The sequence below is a fragment of the Mchenga conophoros genome, linkage group LG10 (genome assembly GCF_057382185.1).
Source record: "Mchenga conophoros isolate Kocher_MC1m ecotype Shallow Benthic linkage group LG10, M_conophoros_male_GT1.1, whole genome shotgun sequence".
Lineage (NCBI taxonomy): Eukaryota > Metazoa > Chordata > Actinopteri > Cichliformes > Cichlidae > Mchenga > Mchenga conophoros.
Window position 1 is genome coordinate 35,914,257 of NC_140535.1, and position 15,541 is coordinate 35,929,797.

At 47.8% G+C, this 15,541-nt stretch overlaps 2 protein-coding genes across 3 annotated transcripts; both read right to left on the reverse strand.

Annotated features, from left to right (window-relative positions):
• Positions 1-3,181: 3,181 nt before the first annotated feature.
• Positions 3,182-6,657, reverse strand: LOC146566384 (acyltransferase PGAP2-like). Its single transcript, XM_085290021.1, has 6 exons — positions 6,327-6,657; positions 5,646-5,814; positions 5,174-5,423; positions 4,983-5,089; positions 3,773-3,881; positions 3,182-3,626 (listed from the first exon to the last, which is right to left on the reverse strand). The coding sequence occupies exons 2-6, from the start codon at positions 5,811-5,813 to the stop codon at positions 3,496-3,498; spliced, it is 765 nt and encodes a 254-aa protein (XP_085146147.1). The 5' UTR covers position 5,814; positions 6,327-6,657; the 3' UTR covers positions 3,182-3,495.
• A 782-nt stretch (positions 6,658-7,439) lies between these two features.
• Positions 7,440-15,462, reverse strand: LOC146566385 (acyltransferase PGAP2-like). Of its 2 annotated transcripts, none has more exons than XM_085290023.1 (6): positions 15,179-15,462; positions 14,393-14,561; positions 13,523-13,766; positions 13,338-13,444; positions 13,035-13,143; positions 7,440-8,009 (listed from the first exon to the last, which is right to left on the reverse strand). In XM_085290023.1, exons 2-6 carry the CDS (start codon positions 14,558-14,560, stop codon positions 7,885-7,887), a joined length of 753 nt encoding a protein of 250 aa, XP_085146149.1. In that variant the 5' UTR covers position 14,561; positions 15,179-15,462; the 3' UTR covers positions 7,440-7,884. The 2 variants fall into 2 exon arrangements, with proteins under 2 accessions (XP_085146149.1, XP_085146148.1); XM_085290022.1 differs by having other exon boundaries at positions 14,393-14,609.
• Positions 15,463-15,541: the final 79 nt, after the last annotated feature.

Consider the following 15,541-nt stretch of genomic DNA (forward strand, 5'->3'; position numbering starts at 1 on the left):
GACCGGCTGAATTTATTCAAGATTTGATCCCTAGACTCGTCGGGGAGGATCATCTTAAATCCCCGGTTATTGTCGACCGAGCACACCGCTCGCTGAGACCTCCACCGGCGGCAGGCGCAGCACCAAGACCAATTATCGCACGAATCCACTTTTATTGGGAAAAAGAACTCGGCTGCGAAGAGACCGAGCGTCGGAATACCAGGGCCATAAGGTGCTCATCTCTCCGGATTATACACCGGAGGTGAGCTCAGCGAGGTGTTGAAGATACTGTGGGAGAAAAAAATGGAACTTCGGTATCCAGCTGAACTTCTTGTGAGATATAACGGACACCTGAAGGCCTTTTCTACTGGTGTCCGTGTTTATAAACTCTGAGCTGAATAGTTCGTAATAGAGCTGCATGAGTTAAGCTTCTTCTGTAAAAGATTCTTTAATGTTCTGAGACCGTATATTGATTTTTTCCTATTCAACAGTTTGTTTGAGCACAGAGTGAAGCCTAGTGCTTTTTTTCTGATCGAATTGGCCACTCTGTGGAGGGAGGTGTGGAAGGCCGAGAGGGACGCCAGTACTTCATCTCAGAAGTGCTTTATGCGGGGGTGGGGGGTGGATGGGGAGTGCCTATGGGGTTTTTTGTTTTTTTTGTTTTAGGCTGTTTAAGTGCAGTGTTTTCTTTTGTGTGTGTGTGTGTGTGTGTGTGTGTGTGTGTGTACGTGGATGGCAGTCGATATCTGATGGAGTCGACACATGATGTTTGGGTTAAACAATGAGGTGAGCTTTGAGGGAAACGATGTAAAAATAGTTTCTTGGAATGTAAAAGGTCTCGGACATATAATTAAGAGGTAAAGTTCTCTCCTTCAGGAGACTCATATAAATATTAACGAAGATTAAGAGCAAATTGGATATCTCAAGTGTATCAGGCTCCTTTTACCAGCAAGGCCAGAGGTTGTGCTTCTCCTTAAAAAGAATTTTCATTTGGTTCAGACTTTTGGTGACTTTAGCTGCTTTCTCGACACTTTTTTGGATAGACTATCTATAAAAGCCCCTCTAATATTAGGTCAGTACAAACTCTGAATGATTTAATTGATATCTGGTGCTTACAACATCCTACTGAGAGGGCCTATTCATTTTTCTCTCATGTCCATAAAACTTATACTAGAATTGACTAGTTTCTGATATCCTCGGAGCTGCTGCCCATAGTTGTTGATTCAAATGACCATAATATTGTAATATCTGATCACAGCCCGGCTTCAATGGTCTTTAAAAACATCTTGACCAAAAATTGTAATTGCTGTTTTAACCCTTCCCTTCTGAATGATCAAGAATTTATTAAATACCTCAATGCGAATATGGATATGATATGTTTCTTGCTACTAATGATAACGGAGAAGTTTCGGATTCTACTTTCTGGAAGACCTTAAAGTCGTGATGAGAGGTCACATTACTTCCTTTGAATCTTCCAAGCAAAAAATATTGGGAAAAAGGAAATAAGGTTCCTGAACTGGAAGAAGTATATAGATCATCTTTGTTGCAAACTGATTTAAATGAAAATTTGAAATTAAGGTATGAATATAACACAATTTTAAATAAACGCATTAGCAATCTTCTCTTGAAGCTCAAACAGAGACATTTTGAATTTGGAGATAATCCAGAGAAACTGCTGGCAAATCAACTTAGAGGGGAACAAGCAAAATGAGCAAGTCAAAAAGTGACAATGAAATCCGGTAAAGTAAGAACCAATCCAAAGGAAATTAATACTTGTTTTACCAAATTCTATAAAGATCTGTATTCTAGGAAAATTAAATCCTCTCAAAGCGATTTTAGCAACTTCTTCGATCTATTATCTATTCCCCATCAGATGAAGCCCTGAGAGATGAAACCGATTCCCTGTCTCTGAAAACCATCTTTTAGGAACAATCCAAGCCTTCCCACAGACAGCTGGCCCCGATGGATTCGGTAATGACAATTACTCCTCTCATGCTTAGGATGGTAAATTACTAAAAATAAAAGGTTACTTCACTTTACGACCAGCACATTATAGACACGTTGCTCTTTTAAATTGTGATCATAAAATCATAACCAAAGCCTCAGCTACAAGATTGAGCAAACATGTTTCAACAATTATACGTCCTAATCAAACAGGATTTATTCCTGGTAGATGGTCATTTAATAATGTCCGTTTATTATTAAATACAATTTACTCAGGTTATGGAAAAGAGGCTAAAACAGCAGTACTTTCTCTGGATGCCCAAAAAGCGTTTGATCAGATTGGTCTTATATATTTGAGACTCTACAACAATTTGGTTTTGGGGAATATTTTAGGGATTGGATTAAAATGATTGAGAGAACGGAACAACTATGGTTAAATAAACATCTACTATATTAAAGGGGACGTGAAACGCTGAACACAAAGGCTAATGTCCCACACTGACACAGCTGTAACTGTCTGTGAAGCTGGGTTTAACAAATCAGTGCATAAAGCTTTAAAACATGTTCATAGATCCATCTGTCAAACGTGAACATGTGATTGGTTGGTTGTGGCTAACAGACTCAGGCTAACTCGTGACAGAATCGATACCTCAGAAGAAAAGGACAGTGAAAGTAAACAGTGTGAGAGGCTCACTGTAGAGCTGCAGCGGTGAGCTGTCCACTCCACTGTGTCCATTTATGACAGAACGTATTATAACCAGTGTGACGTGGCGCGATGACCTCTGTCCTTCCAGGGGTCACAGGAGCCTGGACTCATCAGGAAGCACTTTGATCACGACACAAACACACGTCAGTGAGATTGTGTCAGTGTTTTCCTCTCAGTGATTCTGTCAGTAGTTAGCGAACATTAAAGTCTGTGAGCCTCCAACCGGCGCGCAGCTTTCACGTCCTGTGGAACTAAAACGATTCCTGTGTGCTGCAGGATTGTTTAAGATACAAACACTGCAGCCATGAACCTCCTCTGAGGACCTCCCCCCGCCCGGCAGCTCCGCCTCCATCCTCTGCACATGCTCAGACCGTCTCAGCCTCTGATTTCTGTCAAAACATTTTGTTCTTTACTCAAAGGTTCATTTTTATTTCTTTACATTTCCAACACTTTCTCCTTCAGCGTTTATTCGTCGTCCACTTTTTAAAAGCTTTTCTTCTTTTTATAAACTAAACACGTCAGGTGACGAGGATGAAGAACACCACCATGAAATCATCATCATCACATTTATTTTGTCTCTGCTGGTTTTCATCTGTGTGGAAATAAAACCATTAAAACCCTGATCAGCTGTTTCTGTAAACAAACAAGTGTGACATCATCACAGCAGGCTGATCATCAATGACATCATCAATACGCATCATTTCTGATGATTTAAAGACACAGGCGCACTAGAGAAACAACAACAGAAGAAGAACTCTGGTCCACGTCTCCATCACGCCGTCCGAAGGTCAGGGTGTCGTTGGAATGATGTCATCAGACTCTGCGCTTGAGTTCAGAAATTGTAGAAACACCACGCCCCCTCCTGCTCAGTATCGTTTGTCCTCCGGCGGCGTGGCCACGGTCACCTCTTTGCTCCCGAAGTCCCAGAAGGCCGTCATGTGGAAGGCCATGTTGGAGAAGACCACCAGGTACTCGAAGGCAGCGAACAGGGAGTAGACTGGAGGAGAGACGGAGACGGCGTGAGACACGGAGACGGCGTGAGACACGGAGACGGCGTGAGACACGGAGACGGCGTGAGACACGGAGACGGCGTGAGACACAGAGAGCAGCAGCACAGACAGCACAGAGCAGAGCGGCACTTACTTCCTGCTTCACAGTATTTGTTGTGGCGTCTGAAGAAGTAGGCGGCAATCACACAGCAGCTGATGTTGAACAGGAAGAGACGCAGCTTCCAGCGATATGATGTCACTTCCTGCGACGGACAAAGAGCAAAATCAACATCAGATTTATGGAAAACTACCAAAGAAATGAAAGACAAAGAGACAAACTGGCTCCATGTGACCAGAGGTGGACGTTACTGTCTGACACCAAACTGTCCTGCAGAGCCCTGAAGCTCCCGAGGAACCACAGAACCACCGCGAGAACCGAAGGAACCCACCAAGTATCCCAAACTCTCCCTGAGCACCAACAGGCTTTCAGAAAGACGCTACAAAGCCCTTCACGCACACAGAGGTCACCAACACGGGCGACCAAAACAGAAGCAATGCTAGAAGGTTCTGCAGACCATAATAAGCCTTACAAGCACATCTCAGCAGGTTCACTAAAGTCGGGACTGGCTGCAGGAGGACTCACTCCTAGAACTGCCTCAGGTGCTGACAGGACCAACCCCAGATCTTCTAGGACTCCTGGAACAAAGAAGGCCTCCAAACCTGCACAGAACCTCAGAACGGAGGAAACACTCCTGAAAGAGCTCCACGCCCACAGCTGGCATGTGTTAGTGTTTCTAGAGCTACATCACGTTCTCACAGAGCCTACGGGCGTATCCTTACATCCTCCTCAAAACAACAACAGGAATGCTCTGAGGTACATGTGGAGCCTCGCCAGCAGCACCAAAACCACCTCCTGAACCACCTGACCGCCTCAAACAGAGACAGAACCGACTACCTGATCCTTCGTCCTCAACCCCAACAGGAACAACACGAACCACCGTCAGGATCTGAAATCCTCCACAGACGTGGACGAGGACGCGGTGGGAACCCTCATGATGCCTTCAAGTACCACAAGAACTCTTCAAAGACCTGAACAAACCCCCATAAACATTTACAGACTGATCCTCTCACAGAGCTTTGTAACATCAGGACTCTGAACTCGCGGCGACCGACTGATCGAGCAGTTTGTCTACAGAAAGCTTTGAAGGCATTTTAAACTAATTCATTACGTTTCCCTCAAACAGCTGGTAAAGGAAACGAACACTGAGCCTGAGAAACCGCGCGGACTAAAGCTCATCTGTTACGACTAAACGAGACAACGACTGAAGTTTGTGGTCGCACAGCACGCTGACAGGGCGGGTTACCTCTGGGTTCACGTAGTGTCTCTTGATGACGTACCACAGCCAGCACGTAGTGAGCATGTGCACCAGCGAGCTCCCTATGAATGTGACGAACCCGTACTTATGAACACCTGTGGAGACAAACGACCGTCAGCACGTCTGAAGGGCTAACTCCTGATTGGAGGACCTGGGTCAGCTGACCGCGCCGTACTCACTGTAGGTTTCCGTGGACGACACGTACGTGAGCATCACCAGGCCGGTGTTCTCGGCGAGGCTGCAGAGGAGCGCCAGCCCGCTCAGCAGCAGCTCCCGCAGCCTGTTGGCGAAGCGGCTGCGGTAGAAGCTGAAGTAGGCGAAGGCCACCAGGTACCGCGGCGCCGAGTGGAGCCCGATGCAACCGCGCCAGATGTAGCGCTCCGGCACACCGCTGATGGCGGAGCTGATGGACGGGAGGTAGTTGGACACCTGGAAGAAAAATGACTTCAGGTGAATCAGGTGGGCGGGTCCTGATGACACCTGAGGTGTGGCGTGGGAGCGTCATCACCGCACCGCCACCAGGTAATGCTCTACCCAGACGTTCAGCGCGAGCCTGAAAAGCCTGAAATGCACATTTTGACTCGTCAGCTGGCTGTGGTTTCAATAAATCAGCAGCTTCCTGCTGACGTGTCCTTCGCCATCAGCACTCACCTTACAGTGCGTGTACGTCGCGTCCTCGTAGTGGTACCAGAGGGAGATGAAGATGCAGGCGATGAAGCCGGTCACCGGCAGCAGAACCGTCCCCACGGCGAAGCTTTTGAAGGGCAGCCGGATGAGGAGCCGGTCCCGGTCCAGGCTGCTGTACGGCCCCTGGAGCATCCTGGGGGGGTGGAGCCATAAACAGGTAAACACACCAGGAGTTTTCCCGCTGTGGTGATGTCACCGAGGTTGAACATTTAAGAGCTATCTGTGGTTTCTGCTGTTTGTTCGCTGACACCTCAAACACACGAGCCTCTGAGGTTGTGGGGATAATCCACCAGCTGCTCTGGATCACACCGTGCACTGAAAACTGAATATTCACCATGTTTAAACCAGGCATCAGGTCAGGTCATCGACACACGTAAATGTTCTCGCTGCACTTTGAGCTGTGTCTGTGCTGACGAGCGGGGGGTTAAAGGTCACCTGCACAGGTCGGTCACGGAGAACATTTTAATACTGTTTGTTGTTCTGCAGAGAAATTCACCCACAGCACAGAAACATTACGTAAAAAGCTCGGTCCCGTTACTCGTGTCCGCGCTCTGAACACGTCCCTGTTCACCTGTACAGGTGACGCAGTCCTCTGACGTGGCAGACGTGCGGCTGTGAGCAGGTAGGCCGGGTGACAAGACTCACCTTCACGGCTCCCCGGGCTCGCTCCTCCTCGCTGCCATCGAGCCCCCCGCCGGTGTCCTCAGCCCCGGAGCTAATCCTGTCAGCCCAGCTAATCGCAGCAGCTAGCAACGTTAGCCGACAACTTCCGTGACTGTGACGGAAGCGCCGCTCCACACCTGTAACAGCGTCCGTTTCCCGCCACACGGCTGCTGCTCTCACCCGTTTAATGTCGCGCGCACACTGTCTACGCTGTTTATAATACAGTTTACCGGTTATTTCACCGGAGGACACAGACACGCTCCGGTAACGGCAACAAACTACTACTTCCGGTAACCACGTCCTTCAGAATAAAAGTCTTCCTGTCGCCTGCAGCTGTCACCCACCCAACGTCTCCGTCCAGTATAAGGATGACACCACCGTGGTTGGGCCCGTCTCTGATGGAGATGACACAGCGTACAGGGTGGAGGTGGAGAACATGTCCCACCGGCGCTCAGAAAGTAATCTGAAGCTGAACATCTGATAATGGACTTCAGGAGGCACAGACAGCTCCACCCCCTCTCACTGTAACTGAAGAACAGGTTGAATCTGTCTCCACCTTCAGGTTTCTACGCACCCACATCTCTGCTGATCTCACCTGGACCCACACCACCATCACCCTGGTAAAGAAGGCCCAGCAGCAGCTGCACCTCCTCCGTGTCCTGAGGAAGAAGAACCTGGACCAGGAGCTGCTGCTGGCCTTCTCCCCTCCTCAGTGGAGACCATGCTCTCCTCCTGCCTGCTGTACTCTGGGGCCTCGACTGAGAACAGCAAGGCTGCACAGAGGGTCACCACCCAAAACATCACTGCTAACCCTGGAGGCCATCGCCAGCTCCTCCTGTCTGTGAACCATCACAGGTGACCCCGCCCACCCCGCCTTTCTCTTGTCTGCCCTTGACTCTGCGTCTCTCTCCTGTTTGCAGTTTATTCCTGATGTCTTTAGTATTTATATTCTGTTTTTACTCCTGCACAGTGGCGTGGAGCTCTCATTAGTTTGTTGTACATGTACAATGACAATAAAGGGCTGTTCTATTCTATTCTATTATATTCTATCAGAGTGTGTCAGTGGACAATAAAGAAGAAGAGCAGCCATAAACCAACAGTTCAGCGTTTCGGTTTAATTAAGGAGCAGAACATGAATCTATCAGAGAAACAGAGACAGATGTTTAAAGCAGCGTGTCACAGTGACGGAGGAAAAACTCTGGAAACAGAAAAATAGAAGAATATGTAAGAAACATTTAAGAAAAGGTTTTAAAAGCTGACGTAACAGGACAACGACTCCCAGCTATAACATTTGTAATATATAACATTTAACAAACTTTGATTTTATTTTCAGTTGTAAGAAGGTTTTATTTGTTTTGCTGGAGCTCAGACTTCTTCTTCTGGTGGAGCACTAACCGCACAGCAGCCGTATGACTGTTCAGATAACCGCATTAAAAACGCTCCAGCAGCTTGCAAACAGAAGATGGACGCAGGCACTGACACAGACTTTAAACCCAGGTGTTTAAAAGCAACGATAGAAGAAGAACTCTCTGGGCGGAGCTCAGTGTCGTATCAGCGGCGTGGCCACGATCAGCTCTTTGCTGCCAAAGTCCCAGAAAGCCGTAAAGTGGAAGGCGATGTTGGAGGAGACCATCAGGTACTCGATGAAGGCGAACAAGGTGTAGACTGGAGAGACAGAGCAGACAGGTCAGTGTATCCGAGTTACAGCAGCGATGAAGAATCAGTTTTCACACCGTCTCCGTGAGGCTTCCAGACGAAGGTCGCTCCGGTCTGCAGCGCTGATCAAAGTGTAAGTCGTGGCACTTCCTGGTGACGTCTAAACTGTGCTCAGGCTGAGACTGCTGTCAATGAGAAGTTTGGGCCAGGCTGCACAACGCATCCGCGAGCAAACCAACGACTGAACCAACCAAACACCTGCTCGTCTGCAGCAGAGACCAGAGTCTGTCTCCATGGATACCAGCTGAAAGACTTGATGTCCAGATGGTTCTGGGTCTGATTCACGACCTCCCTCTGGTAGGAGATGTTCAAAACACCTCCTCCAGGAGGCACCATGTGACCTCTCTAATGCTGGCCATGCACTGAGCGAGTTTTGGCCCATTTTGAGACGATTTTTCAGTCGTTTTGGGGATCGGCCGAGTTTCACTTCATCGTGTGGTATACCTGGGGTAATGAGAAGCGATTAACACCCCACGACCACCCGACCATCAGTCGTATGGGTGTAAGAAAATCAAACCTGTTTGAAATCCTGTCGGACGCACAGTGTGACTCAGGTCGCATCAGAGCATCAAACAACAACAACAAACTTTATTTATACAGCACATTTAAAAACCAGTGGTGCACCAAAGTGCTTAACATGCAAAGAGTAAGATCAGTAACAGGGAGCAGGGCTCTAGAGTGCGACCAATTTGTTCGCATTTGTGACCAAATCTTTCAGTGGTGCGACTAAAAAAAAAAATTTGGTTGCACCTGTGCGACCAACTGTTCGGGTAGCAAAAAAAATAAATAAAAATCTGCAACCTTCCCTGTGGTCAGCAACAGACACACATTTTGCCCCTATCATGGACTAAACCAATCAGAGATAGTCAGGGGCGGGACCTCTCTGGTCCGGTTGAAAGTGCAGGTGGAAGTGGGAGGTGAGTAGCTTGAATAAAGCGATATCAATTCATTAAATCCTGACTTTTAAATATTACTGTGTTTTGCCAGAAACGCCAGATTCTCAGATTAAAGCTCACAAAACCATTTCAACAACAACCAAACAGCAGATGAGAGCAGGTACACGGACTCCACACAAAGACGTAAACACAGACCGACGCATCAGAATCAGCTTTGTCTTTCTCGGCTTTCTCACCCGACGGCCCGCAGACGGACACGCTGTCGGAGCTCAGCGATCCTGATGCGTCCGGTCCGCGCTGTGTTTACGTCTTTTTGTGCTGATTCTGAGCTGCAGGTTTTGTCTCTCCAACCAAAATTCACCGAGCCAGCAGCAAAAGAAGCAGCAAACTGCGCTTCACATTTGATCAATGTCGTCATGAATTTTGCTGTTTTGCTTCCACGACTATTAAAATCACACTCCATGCACAGCTAGCTCTCTCTCTCTCTGTACTTCAAGAACAGTTCCCGTCTCCAATCTCTGTTTTCTGTATTATTCATTGGCTTATTACCCACCAGTCTACCGTTGCTTACAGCGCTGTGGCTGCTGTCTTTTTCTTTTTCACTTAAATGACCTCGGACAAGAAAGCCTGTTTTTTCTGTTGTTCAATACTGAAGAAATTTAAACTTTATATGCAGAACATTGTAGAATATTTTTAAGGTTTTCTGCTATAAAAAGCCAGACCAGGAAAATCTCCTTCATGTTTTTCTGTTTTATTCTCAGTTACTTTCACACAAAGGCATCTGCTGTGATGTTCACAATTCTGATGAAGTCAGTACTGATAAATGATCAGAATTATAATATTTCTGACTGTCTGAGGCTAAGTTGAATCGAATCGGGACTTTGAAAACCAGAATCGAGTGGATTATAGAAATCAGTGATGATACCCAGCCCTATGAGCAGCCTAGGCACGACAGACGTGGATGCAGCTGTGATAGGAAAAGAACGATTGCTAACTTTTCTGTTAAGGCCTGATCCTTCTGAAATTCATAGCCAGCTCTGACACGGTGTCATCAATCTTTGAATGCTGAAAAAGCACAGTGTATCCAGAAAAACACATTATATTATATCAATTATTATAAAATTTGTGTGCGCCTAACTTTTTAAAGTTAGGCGTACCGGTACGCCCATGGCAAAACGTTAGTCTAGAGCCCTGATGAGGATGAAGCTGTGGCAAAGTACCAACATGGTAGCAGGTTAAATGGCATTAAAAACACAGAAGCCAACGAAATGCATATAAAAGCATAAAAGAACAATATGTGTAAAGGATAAAAAAATTAAAATGATTAAAAGTAGTTAAGAATGGACCAAAGATAGAAATAAGAGTTAAACTAAGTAACAAACAAGCATTAACTGGTAGAAAAGGCGAGGCTGGTTTTTAACCGCGGTTTGAAGGATTGAATGGAATCAGACTCGCGGACAGCGATGGGGGTGGGGCAAACGCTCGGTCACCTCTAGTCTTCAGCCGGGACCTCGGCAGCACCGAGAGTGACTGGGAAGATGATCTTAGTGCTCTAGTGGGGGTGTAAGTAGCTCAGTGAGGCAGCTTGGTGCTGTATTGTTAATGATTCAGAAGGTGAGCAGCAGGATTTTGAATTGAATGCGATACTTAACGGGAAGCCAATGCAGGTCAGCAAGGACAGGGCTGATAGAGACACGCCGCCCACCACCCGTGAGGAGACGAGCAGCCGCGTTCTGAACAATTTGCAGTCTATGGAGGAGAGTAGAGGTAAGACCGAAGTAAAGGCAGCTGCAATAATCCAACCTAGATGTCACAAAACCGTGGATCAGCTTTCCAGGTCCCTGTGCAAGACATGATGTCTGGCCTTGCTAATAAGACGCAATTAACAGAAGCAAGATTTGACAACAGAAGACACTTGTTTGTTGAATTTAAACGAGCTATCCAGAAACACCCCCAGGTCACCAACAGTGTCGGTGAGGAAACTATCAACGCGCCTTGCGACGTGAAGGCACGAAGGGTGAAGTTCAGAAGTTAACATCAAAGACAACAGGAAAGTGATCAGAAATCCCAACATTGCTTATATCCTTGATGCTAATGTCCAAGCCATATGAAAACCAGATCGAGGGTGTGGCCCCTGGCGTGGGCTGGTTGGTTAATGCAGGGAAATCTTTGGCTAACGGATGGTCGTTACAGCAGATATTAAGGTTAAAATCACCAACAATAAGCACACAGTCATATTTAAACATAACTGAACCAAGAAGGTCAGCAAATTCGTGAATAAAAGTGTTATTATATTTAGGTGGCCGGTAAACCACAACAAACAGAGAAGTTCACGTCATCTCCAGACGTTGAGCCTCATAGCTGAGGTAGGAAGGAGAGGGTAGCTGTCGGACTTTGTATTTACATTTAGAGACCAAAGCCTCGGGGAGCTAAAAAAGACACAATCTGGGGGGAGAAGCTCCGAAAAGGGAAGCGACTCACCAGGGCGAATCCAGGTCTCCGTCAAAAAAAGAGCACCAAGGCTCGTGGCAGAAAAAAGGTCTTGTTTACCAGCGACCTGACGTTGAAAAGAGCCATCCGTGTCCAGGGCGCAGCATCAGCAGCAGCGCGTCGCAGGGCTCTGAGGTCGCTGTGGTTGACACCACGTCTGTACGAGGCGATCCAGGTCCAAGCAGGGAGGCATGCCGCTGGAGGCGCTGGGTAAGCTTGCTGTGAGACGGAGCAAAGCCACTGGTGGCCAAGCAGGGAAAGAGCGTGGCAAGTCCCCAGAGGCCTATGGGTAAACTGTAGCCCGTGCTTCAAGGTAAGCCTTCATACGCACACGGAAGCCACCCCTTTACCACGTCTCCTGTATCGTTTCTTATACAGGATGAAAGGGGGTAGGCAGGGAGGGCCAGCGGGGCAGTCTGGCTGTAGATCGAAGCGATGTGAATAGGAGAAACGGAGGTCCAGGGGTGTTTGCTGGTCATATGTTAATAATGCACAGCCACCCAATGAGCGTAATATGAAGAAATAAAGAGTAGTCAAAGGAGCTTGCAAAGAAAAGCGTCTGGACTTCTTTAAGTTACTTGAAGACGTTTCACCTCTCATCCAAGAAGCTTCTTCAGTTCTAAGGTCAAATGGTGGAGAGTCCCAGATATAAACCTAGTGGGAGTTTCCCCCCACTGAGGGACAAAAGGACCCCTGATGATCCTCTAATCACCTGAGCCAAGGTGGGAAACTGGGTGTGGGTCCCAATCAGCCAGAGTTTCGGGTGAGTTCATTGTGAAACCTGGCCCCACCTTATCATGTGAATTCCTGAGGTGAGCGACCATCTTTGAACAGAGGCGGGGTTTATGACACCAACTGTCTGCCATCTATAATCCAGTTTTGAGATCCCTCCCCAGACGCCTTAACGCCCACTCACATCCTGGGCCATCTGACCTCAGGAATTCGCATGATAAGGTGGGGCCAGGTTTCACAATGAACACACCCGAAACTCTGGCTGATTGGGACCCACACCCAGTTTCACACCTTGGCTCAGGCGATTAGAGGATCATCAGGGGGTCCTTTCGTCCCTCTGTGGGGGGAAACTCCCACTAGGTTTATATCTGGGACTCTCCACCATTTGACCTTAGAACTGAAGAAGCTTCTCGGATGAGAGGTGAAACGTCTTCAAGCAACTTAAAGAAGTCCAGACGCTTTTCTTTGCAAGCTCCTTTGACTACGATGACCTGGATGACTGAGAACCTTCACAGACAAAATAAAGAGTAGTATGCCGAAATCCAAGATAGAGAGGGTAGAGAGCAAAGGGGCAGGCGAGGGCGAGAGTCCAACACACACCAGGAATACGGAGCAAGCACTCGCTGCTGTTGTACCAGGAGCACGTATCAACTGTCCTGATACCCCATCATCCTGCTGATGCACCACCCACAGCACCCACAGCCTCTTGTAATCCTAACAAATCCCAAACTAACGCAGAGCAGCCCGGTCTGACACAGGCTGAGGACTGCGCTCCCTCTGGTCTCAAAGACCAGCACCGTCCTGCAGACAGAAGTCCCTCTGAACCCGGTTATAAACGTGACCGAGTCAGACTTACCTCCAGGTTCACAGCGGTCGTTGTGGCGTTTGTAGAGTAAGCAGGAAGCCAAACAACAGGCGGCGTTTAAAACGAAGAGACGCAGCTTCCGACGATAGGATACGTCCTCCTGAGAAGGACACAGCGTGGGATTAACAGCTCTGCAGATCGTTTACAATTAAATAATAAAAGGAGAGCGATGAACTTAAAGTGACGTTTGTAACGTTACTCCAATGTTCACAGATTTAATCGTCGTGTGACGGATGCACAGCTGCGTTATCTCTGTTCCTGGTGACACACAGGACCCGACGGCGGTCGAGTTACCTCTGCGCTCTCGAAGCTTCTCTTCATCACGTACCACAGCCGGCATGTAATGAGCATGTGCACCAGCGAGCTCCCTGTGAACACTCTGAACCCATTGTCATGGTAACCTGCGGAGACAGACAGTCATCAACGTTTCAGATTAGAGACGTCTGACGCTCACGGTCAGCTGACCGCCGCGTACTCACGGTGGTTTTCTTTGGACGACACGTATGTGAGCAGCAGCAGGCCGGTGTTCTCGGCGAGGCTGCAGAGGAGCGCCAGCCCGCTCAGCAGCCGCTGCCGACCGCTAAAGCGCCCACGGTAGAAGCTGAAGTACGCGAAGGACATCAGGTACCGCGGCGCCGAGTGTAGCCCGATGCAGACACGCCAAATGTAGCGCTCCGGCACGTGGGCGACGGAGGAGCTGATGGACGGGAGGTAGTTGGATACCTGGAAGAAGAAACTCTGAAAGTCACTCCGCCCTCTGTAGCAGGAGAACGCCTCTCCTGCTACAGCACGCCGTTAAAAACAGGAAGTGCTGAACATTTAACACGCGTTTAAAGCCCAGATTTCCTCGACAGGCCCCGCCCTTCCCTGAGCCTGGTTCTGTCTGAGGTTTCTTCCTGTTAAAAGGGAGTTTTTCCTTCCCACTGTCACCAAAGTGCTGCTCATAGGGGGTCATACAGAATAGAATAGAATAGAATAGAATAGAATGCCTTCATTATCACTATACGGATGAGATTATGATTGCTGGGTTTCCTCGGTCTTCTTTGTCTTATTGTACGTCCTGATGATTTAAAGCGCTGCGGCGACTGCTGCTGTGATTGGGCGCCGTGCAAACTGACTTAACTGAAGGTCAAACATAAACGCTGCCGGTTAAAGAGACGACTAAAACCAGGGTCACGACCCTCGCCAGGTGGAAGTGACATCATTTTGTCTGTATCATGAAGAATTACAGACATTTAGAATGTTTTACTGCTTCTAATTTCAAAATAAAAGACACTTTGAGTGATCTTCTTTAACGTCTGTGCAGAGAAACGTGCTTCCTGCTGGCGTCTGCGTGCTTCCACATTTACCTTACAGTGTGCGTGCGTTGTGTCCTCGTAGTGGAAGATGAGGGAGACGATGATGCAGGCGATGAAGCCGGTCACCGGCAGCAGAACCGTCACCACGGCGAAGATCTTGAAGGGCAGCCGGATGAGGAGCCGGCCCTGGTCCGGGTCGCCGTACGGCCCCTGGAGCATCCTGGAGACAGGAGAGCTTCAAGCCTGAGACAGGTGAGACTAACACCACCTGCAAAGGATGGAAACGAGCTCGTCTTTAGGATTCGGTTCTATTGCTCCTGAGTTTGTGGTTGTAATCCAAACATGCTTTAGTCTGAGACATTTTTAAAGCTGTGACACGCATTGATTACTTCCAACGAGGGATTTTTGCACTGCGGTGCTACAACATCAGTTAACTTCAAAAGATATTTCAGTGGTTTGGTGCCCTGTTTGTGTCCACAGGCAAATATCAGCCTGTGTTACTGAGGCGGGTATTAAAAATGAGAAGAATTTAAATGGAGTTTGGTGCAGTGTGTATACAGAACTGCAGAGAAGGTCACTGGCCTCACGAGCCGTCAGGAAGCCAGCATCAGTCTCTGCCACTGGTTCAGGTACCGTAAAATGTGACGTTTTTTAAACGGAGTCTGGTCTGCAGAGAAACATCCGAGTCCACGGAGCCAGCATTGATCAGTGTTACCGAGTGTGGATTTTAAAACGTGACGTTTTTTTAAACGTAGTCTGGTGTGCTGCATGAATGCTGATCCAAGCAGACAGAGGACTTCAGTTTTAAACTTTGACAGAGTTCTGGGGCTGTCTTACCTGAACAGGTGCGGTCCTCTGACGTGGCTGACGGCAGCTGGGACCGGAAACGAGCTTTAAACCGGACAAAGAGTTTTCCAGCCTCACCTAAAGCTCCTCGCACCGTTTAACGTGTCACACACTTCATACGTGCTATTTAACTTAGTTTAATGATTAATCTAACCGGAAGTGGCAGGGCTCCTTTGCTGACAACATTAATAACTTCCGTTGATTACATCTTTCAAAATAAAAGTCTTTAACCTAAAGCGTGTAAAAACAGCGGCAGGTCTTTAAATCTTTATTAAACAAAGCAGTGAGATGACGTCACTGCGTCACTGCGTCAGCACTGATGGGAACAGCTGGTCGCTCACTGCTACAGGTGTC